The 13,248-nt window shown below is 41.7% G+C and overlaps 1 protein-coding gene across 1 annotated transcript; it reads right to left on the reverse strand.

Annotated features, from left to right (window-relative positions):
* Positions 1–573: 573 nt before the first annotated feature.
* Positions 574–5,951, reverse strand: LOC131858416 (uncharacterized). Its single transcript, XM_059211650.1, has 3 exons — positions 5,664–5,951; positions 4,909–5,573; positions 574–4,300 (listed from the first exon to the last, which is right to left on the reverse strand). The coding sequence occupies exons 1-3, from the start codon at positions 5,949–5,951 to the stop codon at positions 574–576; spliced, it is 4,680 nt and encodes a 1,559-aa protein (XP_059067633.1).
* Positions 5,952–13,248: the final 7,297 nt, after the last annotated feature.

Here is a 13,248-nt window from a genome sequence, read left to right on the forward strand (position 1 = left end):
TCGCATGATTAGAGACCTTTTCTAAACTCAACCCTCAATCTAACCCAAGGGTCTCATCAAGCATTCATTGCTTTGACCATGGTTATCCCTTAAACCTTGCACAAGAGTTTATCCTTTGGGTAAAAGCTTTATCCAATGGATAATCTTAACCTAACCTTAACCCTTACCCCCTAAGGTAACCATGAGGTCTTCTCAAGCATTTAATGCTTCCTACCTCTCTTCTCAACGCAACCTTATGTTGACAATTGTCACCATTTCATTGGTGCAAATTGCAAACATGGATTCCCAACTTTCAAACTCAACCCTTGATTAACTCTTTCAATCCTGGCCATCCATTACCCTATTTTTGCTATAAATAGAGCTCTCATTCCTCCATTTCCAGAGATCCAAGTCTTTAGCATCATACTTATACTCAAATCCATGCAAGCTTTAATATCTCATTTATGCTCATCATTTTTTTTTTTTTTTTTTTTGAAAAGAAGGGGATAAAATTTATTCAATCCAAATCGAGATACAAGGCAGAAGCCAAAGGCTCAGTAAAAAGGAGAACAACCAACAAACCAAACAACAACACTACATAGTCCTGTCTTCCAATAAAGCTCTCTCCAAAATCCCTCGATAATCAGAAGGTAACTCACCCCTACCACTGATATCCCAACCATCCCCATTCTCCGAGGCCCACTTCGCTAAGCAGTCAGCCACGGTATTCCATTCTCTAGGGATGTGACAGAAAGAGACAGATTCCAAGGAGCTACATACACTTAAAATCTGTCTGACCATCAAAGCTAAATGCCAACTAACACCATCCAACCTCTGGTTGTTCAACATATCCACAACAATCTGAGAGTCAGACTCATAGATAATCCTCCTCCAGCCAAGAGAGCAACCCCGCTCAACAGCAGTTTTGATAGCCAGGGCCTCCATCAGGTTATTAGAGTAAAGCCCTTTGTAGATAGAGAAGCAAAAAACAACATCACCATCTTTACTTCTACCAATGCCCCCAATACCAGCATGCCCAGGATTCCCCCGAGAAGATCCATCCGTATTAATCGTCAGGACCCCATCAGGAGGAGGTGCCCATCTCCCATCACGACAGACCCGTTTCTTGACACGACGGGTCATAATATTAGCAGAGCAACCCCTACTATTAGCACCCAAGCTCAGATCTCGCACAACCGCAACATCCCCAGGATCAATGCTTACGGACATATCACATTTAGCATGAATAGTCTCCTGAAGCCTACTGATAATCTTTGTCCACAGTTGACCGCTATCCAATCTGGAATCACAAAAAACTCTACGGTTTCTTTCCAGCCAAAGGTTCCAAAGGATGAAACTAGGCCCAATGAACCAGGCCACCTGAAGAAAAGGAGTCTTCGCAGGAGGCCTGCCTAGACTCTTCCAAAACTCAATAAGGGAGGAAGCATGAATGCAACCATGATGCCAAGCCTCCCACCATCTGTGCCAAATCTCACGCGAGTAGGGGCAATGGAAGAACAAGTGGGAAGAGCATTCTTCACTGCTCAAACAAAGAACACAAATGGAAGGTCCCTGAAACCCCCTTTTACGAAAGTTCTCCCAAGTGAGACATTTCCTCTGGGCAACCAACCATAAAAAGAAGTTACACTTGGGCCAAGAAAAGTTGTTCCAGACCTTTCTCCACCAAGGCACCTCAGCAGGACCATGTAAATTCCTATCAAGCACAGCATAGCCTTGAGCAACAGTATAATTACCTTTTGGGGTAGGACTCCAAGCCAATTTGTCCCTCTCCTTCAGAGAGCTGCATAGCCTGCCTTCCAAGACCTTACACAAAGCTGCCCGATCCTCCTCAGAACCGCCCACAGGCCACTCTTGCGGATCCTTCCAGCAAGACACCTCCAAATGACCAATACGCTTAACAGTTTTAAAATGCTCCACCTTAATCCACCCAACATCAGAGAACATTTGGCAAAGAGGCAGAAGCTGAGGGAAACTAGATAGGATGGGAGGGTGACCATCCCAAGAGTCCAACCAAAAAAGAGTATCAAATCCATTATTACAGATCCAGAAGAGACCATTCCTAACAAGCTGAGCTCCCTTCTTAAGAATATCCCATATGCAAGAACCTTTGCCCAACAGAGAAATCCGCGGCACTTCCTGACTCTCAACCCCAGGAACATACTTGAAAGAAAGAATCTTGGCCCACTCCTGATCCTGGTTGTTGCACCATCTCCAGTACAGCTTAGCCGCCAAAGCCGAAACCATAAGAGCCACAGACCTAAGGCCAAGGCCCCCAACATGCTTCGGCCTACAGACAGATTCCCACTTGACTAAACTCCACTTCGAAGAAAGAAGGTTTCCTGACCAAAGGAATTGCCGGGAAAGAGCATCAAACTCCCTCATAAAGGAGGCAGGAGGAATCTGTACACAACACCTATAAATAGGGAGAGCCTGCACCATAGTTTTAAGGAGAAGCACTCTACCAGCAGAAGAGAACCGTCTGTAAGTCCAATGACTAACCTTACTCCGGAACTTATCCAAAATCCCCTGCCAAAAACCTCTCCGTTGGGGTCCCAAAGCCAAAGGAATCCCTAGGTACATCAGGGGAAGAGATCCAATTTGGAATCTAAGAATCCTGGCAATCCTGTACTGAATGAGACGAGGAGTATTAAAGAAATAAATGGAAGATTTATCATCATTAATACTCTGACCAGCAGCTTTCAAGTAGATGTCTAAAGTTCTCCTGAAATTCACTGCCTCACTAACTCTAGCCAAGCCCATCAATGCAGTATCATCCATAAATTGAAGGTGAGAACAGGGAGGGAGATCATTGTTCCAGCTCCAGCCATGAATACGACCCTGTCGCACCTGAGATTTAATAAATCTACCAAGACCTTCCGCCATGATAATGAAAAGATAAGGGGAAAGAGGGTCCCCTTGCCGGAGTCCCCAAGAAGCACTAAACCAATCTGAAGATTCCCCATTAATGAGAATGGAGAAGGAGGATGAGGTAACACAACTGAGAACCCAACTCACCCATTCCTCTTTAAATCCAAAGGCCAAGAGGATATTTTGAAGGGACTCCCAGCTCACCCGATCATAAGCTTTAGCCATGTCAAGCTTAATGAACATCGCCCTCTCCTTAGAGGAAGCCATAGAGTGAATAACCTCTGTAGCAATCACGACACCATCCAAGATTTGTCTCCCTTCCACATAGCCTCCCTGCTCAGTAGAAATCAAAGCACCAAGGAGAGGTTTGAGTCTCTCAGCAATCAATTTGGTGATGATCTTGTAGACAACATTGCATAAAGCAATAGGCCTGAATTGATCCATCCGATTAGCCCCCTCCTTCTTAGGTATGAGAGCTAGAAAAGTAGAATTCAGAGACTTAAGCATTTGTTTGTTCCTAAGGGATTCCTGAACCACCTCAAGGAGATCAAACTTTATTATTTCCCAAAATTCCTGGAAGAACTCAATCGGAAATCCATCTGGGCCAGGAGCTTTGCCTTTTTTCATACTAAACACAACCTTCTCCAATTCAAGCATCAATATTGGACCCAAAAGAGCCCCATTCATCTCATCTGAGACCAAGAAAGGAATAGAATCCAAGATAGCCCTCTCCTCGGCTCTAGTAGCAATATTCTCCCTAGTAAAAAGATTAGAAAAATAGTTGACAGCTTCCCTCGAAATTTCACCATAGGACGAGAGTTGGGTCCCATCACTCGAGACAAGCATGGAAAAGGAGCTCCCCTGCCTACGGGCCTTGACCGAGTTATGGAAGAAAGATGTGTTCCTGTCCCCCTCCTGAAGCCAATCAATACGAGATTTTTGCTTCCAGAAAATCTCCTCCCGAAGCTCCCACTCTTCTAAGTCCTTAAGGGCCAAGGACTCAGCATACAAAAGGTCAGAGGACAGCCCATGGTCTCGAATCTGACGAGTGACACTATCCAGCTTGGACTGAGTAGCAAGTTTCTGAGCATGCAGATTCCCAGAACATTGTTTATTCCACCTCTTAAGCCTATATTTCACATGTTGGAGCCATTTGCAAAAAGTGTACATGGCCCTCCCATGAGCAGGAAGCCCTTCGTACCACCAATCCAGCACCAGATCTCGAAGAGAGTGATCCCGTAACCACATCAATTGAAATTTGAAGGACGGATTTTTGGTGACCCCATAAGAGGAGACACAAAGTTTGATGGGCCAGTGATCAGATCCCCTCCAATCCAGGATATCAGAACTGGTAGTCCACCTGCTACTCATCCAATAATAGGAAACTAGAAATCTATCAAGCCGTTCTGAGATAGCCTCATCACCACATCGCCTATTATTCCAAGTAAAAACTCCATTGATTGGCTTTACATCAACAAGGTTGAGGAGACCAATATTATCTCTGAGCAAAAGAGAGGAAGGATCAAGCCTGGCTAACCCTCCTCATTTTTCATCCATACTAATAACAGCATTAAAGTCACTAGCCAAAATCCATGGGAGAAACGGGTCCAGAGAACGGACAAAATTGATATGATCCCAAAGGTGTGTCTTACCTAGAAGATCAGTAGGAGCATAAATATTGGAGAAAAGACATCTTTCGCCAGTTTCGAAAATGGAGGCAACCATAGAGATAGAAGACCGACTAGAGACCCACCATAAGGGGGAGACTTTCCTCGAGTTCCAAAAGCAAGCCACCCCCCCAGAACTGCCCAACGCCCCCACCCCCTGCCAGTAGCCTTGGGGCCAGATACGCAGAGCACAATTATTCAAACCATCCACTGAAAGCTTGGTTTCCTGAATGAATACCACATCCGGAGCCTGAGACTCGATTAATTTGCGAACAACCTTTTGTCTGGGGATGCTGTTCAACCCCCTTACATTCCAAGATAAGACTATCATTTAGGGGGGTGGGAGAAGTGGGAATCAATGGGTTTCACAGACCCAGACTCAACCAAAGTATCCCCCATAATCTTGACCTTCTCTTGATCAGTCTTCCTTCCACTCCTTGACTGCTTATCTAGAGGCCCCTTTTTAAAATGTTTTTTATGCAAGCCTAAGGCAGGAGGAGCCTTAGCACCCTTCACAGGATCCGCAGATGCCTTCAAAGCTTCCGGACAAGGAGCCAAGCTAGCATTACCCACCGTAATCTGTGACTCCTGGAGGCCACCAATATTCTGAACATGAGAGAGCAAGTCCAAAGCCGGTTGACAAACCTGTTGAACCCCTGACGATGGAATCGACTCCTCCTTCCTTGCGACCACCTCTTGATTCTCTACTTGACCCTTAACCCCAGAAGAAAGCTCAGTTGGAATACCATCTTCTTGGACTACGCTATCCAGAACCTCAAACCTGTTAAATGTGCCATCATTCTGTCTATCCATCCAAGGTCTCTTCTTGCCTTTGCCTTTATTACGGGATTTAACTGGGGTAAATCCCTCCTTATCAACAGGCCCATCAGACACTGGGGCTTTCCCCTTGTTCAACCTAGGAGGTTCAGAGGTAGGCAAGGGGGAAGAATTCAATCTGGGGCATCTACGATGAAGGTGACCATATTCATGGCAAATTCTGCATCTGAATGGGAGGGTTTCATAATCTAGCTGCTGAATCTAGGAGGAAGAACCCATGCAAATTTCCATAGAGTCTGGTAGTGGATTATTCAAATCAACTTCAACACAAATGCGAGCAAAGGAGATTACCTTACGATCTTGAGTCTGTGAAGCCAATCCAACAGGTTTCCCAAGAAGTAAAGAGATTGAGTGGAGGATATCTTCCCTCCAAAATTCCAACGGAAGCCTCGGCAAACGAACCCACACAGGCACCCGCGACGGGATCTCTTCCGCAGAGTTGAAGCCCATATGCCAAGGCTTGATGAAGAGCCCAACTTGGTTAAAGAAATAAGGGCCACCCTCAAAATCCCTATTCCCATCTGCTATGCTTGAAAAAATAACCAGGAAGTAGTTATTAGCCACTAAAAGAATCTCCATATCTCCTTCAGGGTTTCAAACCCGACGTGCCCAGGACTCCAACACAGGAAGAGAGAGACGAAGGCCCAAAAATTTGCATATAAGAGCATGCTTGCCCCAGTAGTCAACATCTTCTAAAACCTGCTCAGGTTGAATAACCAAAACTGGTCTATCTTCCGATCTTTGCAAACATCCATTAACTTTTTTAATTCGAAAAGACCCTTTTGACGAGGAGGTACCCTCCCCAGAAGGGGGAAACTCAGTCCGATCCTTGTTACTGGCATGCATCAAAGAGGATGGATCTACCATCTCCAAATCAAGGGAAGAAGCAAGGCCCTGATTCTCCATGGAAAAAAGAGCCCACGTACCAAACAAAATAAGGAGAGAGGCAAGGCAGTCGGCCCAAATGCCCAAACGACCTCGAGCCCCCCGTCCAAGAGACCCTCGCACCAGATGGTGGCCAGAAAAACACCCAGCCGCAGAAAAGAGGAGATTAAACCCCTGTCCAACCCCCTCTAGACCCCTGCGAACCCAAAAACCCCCCCCCGCGAGTAGAACCCAGTCACCGGCGCGCACAGAAATCAGGGAAAACAAGCTAGGGCACGCGGGCCCTAGCTCGCACCAGAGCTCCGCGAATCGCCATCTCCATTTATGCTCATCATTTAGCCTCTCTTTTAAATAGGAATTAATCTAAATATGCATGTTTAGAGTATTTTCCTTATCATTTAGCTTAATCATAGACTAGTATATCATGCTAGGATAGCCTTGCTACTAATCTTGTCATCTTATAATCTAGTTTATTGCATTTGTAATATCATGCATAGCTTAGGATGCATTTCATAATAAAATCAACCAAAGCATCCCTCGTTCTTGCATTTGTCATCCCTAAACCACTTTGCTCAGTGATCTGAGAGAAAAGACATTGGTTTGAGGGACCTTGTGAGATAGAGAACCATGGAACCAACCTTGGGAAGCTGAGTCATCCTTCTTGACTCCATAGCTTGCACCAAGAAGTCCTGTGGGTGTGTGGACAAGGCTCCTTAGGCTTCATTTTTCACATTTTATGTTCTATTGACCTGCTTTTCTCGCATACATTTCTGGTGCCCACCGTGGGGCCCGACCCCATATATCAAATTGGTTTTTGATTTTAACCCCTTGTGCAGGTACGCAGGAAACAAGAAACAATGCGTGGGAAACATTCCCTAGCGCATCTGGTTAATAGTGTAACGCATCCCGCTTACTGTTCAGCGCATTGGGTCCATTTAATAGCGCGTGTAGTCTTTACTATAACACATTATCCCACTAACATTTTCCTGTAGGTCTTGGCACGGGAGAAAAATAGAGCAGCGCATCCGGAAACCATCCTAGCGCATCTTGGAAATAGCATAGCGCATCGCTGTCATCTTGTAGCGCATCACTGTTATATTGTAGCACGTACAGTTTGTTCTATAGCGCATCACGAACAGAGGCAAAAACTAAAATTTGTAACTGAGGGTAAAATTAGACTTGTTGAAGTCCACGAGTTATCTAACCTTTTTGCTTATTATTTTGCAGGGTTCTAACGATTTTATTGCAGATAGGAGCTCAGTTTTAGGACCATTAAGATAGTTAGAGTTTTTACTAACTTAGTTATGTTAGTTTAAAATTTGAACTTCTTTTAATTTTCTTAAAATTGAACTCATATTTCATTTGGGTACCTAAAAAGAACCACAAATCAAAAATCTTTTCTTGCTTTCCTAGGAGGAAAATTCTTAATTTGGGCTTTAAAAAGAACAAGACAAATTTTTATTTTGCAAAGGGCTTAAAAAAAATAAATTTCACCATCCTTTGGTGCATAAAAGGATCCATCTTTATATTTGGGCAAAGTAAAGAATCACACCAAGTCACAAAAGTCAGTTACAACTAAAAGAGGGAAGAGCTTCCCCATTTGATCGCTTTTGTTTTGTTGACCAAACATTGAAGTTACTTTGTTGACGATTTCTTTCCATAGAGTAGAAAATCATTGCCTTGAAAGGGTAAAAAGAACACCATGTTTTTGTGGAGCAACATCCCCATATAGATTTAAAAAAAATCACTGAATTGAAAGGATACAAAGAACAACTTGATTGCCTTGTCTTGAAAGTAGAAGGTATATGCTCTCCCCTTAACTAGGCGACAAAAAAGCCAGACTACTTTTACGCTTTCACTCATTTAAAACATTTACATCCTTTAGTAGGCCTGCCTTCCCGAGGGGTTGAAAAACTCTTAAAGCCATTCGTGGCCGGTGTGAAGGGAACGACCTAAGTGGGAAACAACTTTGACGCCAAGTGTTCCAACCCACTATAATCAAAAGTGGAAAGTGATGAAAGTCCTTTTCAACGGTTGCCCGCAACGATTAGCCTTCCCCCAGTATCCTTGAGATACGTAAAACCTTTGTTCTAAAGGTTGGGAAGCCTCCTGAGGGAGTTTATCACTGACGGTCGAACAGGAAGCCTGATTATGAACCTTAGAAATAGAAACCTTGAGCCAAGTCAGTGACCAGACATTTGTAATATCATAGTGCCAAGGGTGGGGAAGAATCCGCCCCCAAGATTACTCACCATATATCTCCCAAGATAACTACTCAATTGTGAAACAATTCACTTTGAGTTAATTTCTGGCAAAAGGCAAAAAAACAGTTGCCCTCTAGGGGGTGACACGACTGTTTGAGCTGACGGAGTATCGAGCCTAGTGAGCTATGGTATTACTTATGACCTTTGAATAAAGAGTCTTCTTGAAGTGTATTATTTGTATCCAAACCTGTTAAAACATTGGGGATTTGAACACATCCTCATAGAACATACACTTATTGTTAGATTAAGCAAAATGGTTGTCTCTTTGGTGTCGTGCTTTCATTTGTTACTTCAGAAAATCATCTGTCAACACTGAAAAATTCAAAACAAAGATCCAAAAATCGCAAAAAACAACCAAATCAATACAGCAGAACAAGTTTAGCACTTAAGAACAACCTCTTAGCACATGTGAACTATCTTTTAATGCATTAAAAATGAACTTTAGTGCGTCAAGTCTTAACAGTAACGCTTTACCAAAAATCCAAAACCCACAGTCGTAACTTAGCGTGTTTTAAGAATAGCATAGCGCGTGGAAGCATCAGCTTAGCGCGTAGGAGTCAAAAACTAGTTCATAGAGTTGATTAGTTAGCGCTTAGCAGGCCCATACTAGCGCATGACTTTTTGAGTGAAACAGAAAGCAAAGTAAACAATCTAAACCAGTTAGCGCATAGCCGGGGGCAGCCTAGCGTGTGTGGTATTTTCCTTAGCGCATTGAAAACTTTCTGTAGTGCATCCCATCTCTGCTTTAGCGTGTAATAAAAAACATAAAAACAGGGGGCAAAACAGAGATAAATTTGAAAAATTTTGAAAACATTTTTGAAAACCTCCTTTCATCAGCTTCATTTTCGTCAAAACAGAGTATTAGAAACAGAACATTAAAAGCTATTTCTAAGACAAATTTCTAGTCAAACAAAAGTTGTCCAGTATCCAAAACTGGTTGCACGATAAACATATCTATCCTATCAAAATCAGGAAACATAATCACGAGTGATGAATAGGTCCTTTATTATCTCACAGATTTTATCCAAAACACACTTGTTCAAAACCTCAAATTGTCAAATCAAGTTTCCATATCGGGAAACTTTATCTATATCATTTGACACACTTTGTCGTGAGGGGGCATCTAAACCTTCACTTTGATAAAGTAAAACTTTAAGTCTTCAAAACAAGATAACCTAAATCCAAAACAATTCAAATGGAAACCATTAATCACTTATGCATGACTAATGCTCATATTCTGAGAAGAAAGAATATTTATTGTAACACCATGTTGAAGAAACAACAACCAAGTTTTTCCAAATTTGTCAAAAGAAATAAATTTTTATACATCAATCGTCAACTCTTCAAATCTCATCGAACATTTCTTCATCATGTCAAACTTTATATCCAAAACAAATCCAATGAATCTGACAAGGAGCCTTTGAAGACTAGAGCATATTGTCAAAAATTTGCATTTAGTCAAATCATAAATCATGGAGGAAAGATCAATCCTGCATTCTTTCCCGACGAGTGCATCACTTACAACATACCATGATTTGAACCGCCAACCCCTGAGCAACACATCGAAGAGGATTTTATCCCCTTTATCATAGAAAGCTTCTACTAGATGCCTATTGTTACTCACTCTCAATAAAACAAACAAAGCAAAATGCAATCAGAATCCAACATGAATCGGAGATTATCAAATCCTTTCGAGCATCCGAGTCTAGAGGATGCCAAAATTTCTGAAGAACTTCTTCAGGAATGCCAAGAGAGTGCTTCATTTCAAAAACTTGTAGAAAGACTCATGGAAAATGACAAGGAAAAATACGTACTCATGCTTACAAGCAAAGGGGTTAAACTTCTTGATGACTTTGACACATACATGTTTAGAACAAGATCTCAACATTATGAGTATCAAGAACGACAATGAGAAGGGGAAGCATGTGACCCTGAGCAAGATATTCCTGAACAAAATGTATCAGAACAAAATACACCAGGGCAAAACATCCCTGAGCAACACATCCCCGAGCAAAACATACCGTTCCATATACCATTTCAATCCAGGATTAATGCGAGGGAAGAAGTCTTCCCTCGGTAAAACAATGCGCCTTTGGTTGCCCTTACTCAACAAAAGCAAATGTTACAAAGACAAATGCAAGACATGCAACAAGGGACAACAATACGGTATTCACTAAATGAAATTTGTCCTTATCTTTTTGACAGAAGATTGCACATGGTCCCTTTTCCTCCAAACTCAGACATTCCAAAATTTGACAAATACGATGGTAAAAACGATCCTTGTGATCATGTTCGAGAATTCTGTACCATGAGTCTTAAATTTGCTCACAATGACACCTATCTGATGAGGTTATTCCCACGAAGTTTGGGAGGACAAACAATGGAATGGTTATCCAAAATCACACCTCCTGTCATATCATTTGATGAACTAGTCAACAAATTCATCACTCAATATTCCTATAACATTCAACATGCTATCACCATGCTAGATGTCTGTAACACCAAATAGAAAAACAATGAAACATTCATGGTATTCCTTCAACGTTGGCCACGTATGGTTTCACGATATCCTTGAGATATTCCTGAAAAGGAGAAAATGGAAATTTTCATTGACAACTTGAATGGTGAGATGAGTTATAGGATCAAACTCCAATGCATACCATCTTTTGCTAAATTGATTGAAAATGACATTCAAGTAGAAGAAACATGTGTCAAGAAAGGAACGCTCAAATTATTCAAAGAAGGAATAGGTTCATCAAATTACAATAACCAAAATAACAACTTAGACAAATCTAGATTCTGGACTTGAAACAAAAATAATGGAAATGAAGGAGGCAATGAATCACATGATCCAAAATCTAAACAACTAGTGCTCACATTATCAGGGAATCCCCAAGATACCAAAAATCCCAAAGGTACTAACCCAGACACTAACACTTGCACACAAAATACCAATCAAGGTCAACCCAACACCAACAATTCTCAAAACAATAACACAAATCGAGGACCTAATAACAATTCACGAGGTAACACCAACAACTTTCAAAAGCATGTCTACACACCATTAGGGCAATCAATGGAGTCAGCATTCAGAGAACTCCTGGCAAACAAAATTATCTCTTTACCAGCAATCAGCAACTACAAACCCCAAATCAAACCACCCTGGTGGAATGACTCACACTTTTGTGATTTTCATCGTAACAAAGGTCATCAAACAAATGATTGCATGAGACTGAAAAACATTGTTCAAGACATGATTGATAGAGGTGATTTAACAGTGGATGGTCTCAAGACAAACGATGACCATGGAGCTTTTAAAAATCCTCTTCCAAACTATAACAAGGATGGAGCTTTGACCTCAAATGATACACATGGAGCTCGTATCAATCACATATACAATAACACTATCAATCACATATCAGCTACAGATAATCAAGTAAATGTCATCACAATCCGAGATCAACATGATCATGAATTTGTCAACGTAACAACAAGAGCTCAAAAATATGTCTTGAAGGGACATATGTCAATGACAAACACAGTACCCAAAATTCAATATGATCTAGTCAGCCAACTGCGCAAAACTCCGACTCAAATATCTATACTGGAATTGCTAAAACTTTCACCAAAACACAAAGACATATTGGAGCAAGCCTTATTAGAAACAAATGTACCTCAAGATCTGGATGCTGACAAATTCCAAGCCATGGTCGCTCATATGACAGGGCCTCATAATCTCACTTTTTCAGAGCATGATAATATCTCATTAAGTCATCCACATAACACTCCTCTCCATATTGAAGTCATCGTCTATAAACACCGAGTGAAATGAGTATTGATAGATGGAGGAGCTGGGCTTAATATATGTACCTTAAAACTTATCCGTGCATTAGGCTTCTTAGAGGAGTCTATTGATCCATGCAAAAAGATTACCATAAAGGCATATGATGATGAAGAAAGATCCTCTAAAGGAACAATGGTGTTGCCGATTCAAGTTGGACCAATACAAAGAGATACTATGTGCCAGGTCTTAGACATAGACCTCACCTACAATATCTTATTAGGTCGACCTTGGATACATGAAATGCAAGCAGTGCCTTCTACATATCACCAGTGTGTCAAATTCCCCTATAATGGGAAGGAGGTTTCTATATCTGCTGATCACAATCCATTTCAACATTGTAATGCAATGGGGGCAACCCAGGATAGTTTGGTTCCGCATAATAGAGAGAAACAAAATCCCTTAGCATCAGATCTTCAACAAGAGAAGTCTAAATCATTACCTGGAGGTTTTAAGCAGAAAATGAAAATCAAAGAACAAGGCATGGGGGAATACTCTTTGGAACCCATGTGTTTGACCAGCTTACCCACATCACCTAGATCTCATGGATTACCTACAACATCAACACATCAAGCAACTCAGCCCATCACCAAGTTCGATGGCACATTCATTCAACTCGACACTTTAGCACATGAATCCGAGGAAAACGATATCCTTAGTTGGCTATACAAAGATGAGGAAGAAGACAGAGCAACTACTGTGGAAGTAGCTATACCCACATACCTATATGGAAAAGGCTACTTAATCATGCAACAAATGGGATACAATGGCAAAGGACGTATTGGTAATCATCAGGAAGGTGTCACAGAACCATTGGATCCTCCTTCACAATTTAGTAAAGACAAAAAAGGATTGGGCTTTGAATTCACTCTAATACCAAAGAAAA

The sequence above is a fragment of the Cryptomeria japonica genome, chromosome 9, assembly GCF_030272615.1.
Source record: "Cryptomeria japonica chromosome 9, Sugi_1.0, whole genome shotgun sequence".
Taxonomy (NCBI): Eukaryota; Viridiplantae; Streptophyta; class Pinopsida; order Cupressales; family Cupressaceae; genus Cryptomeria; species Cryptomeria japonica.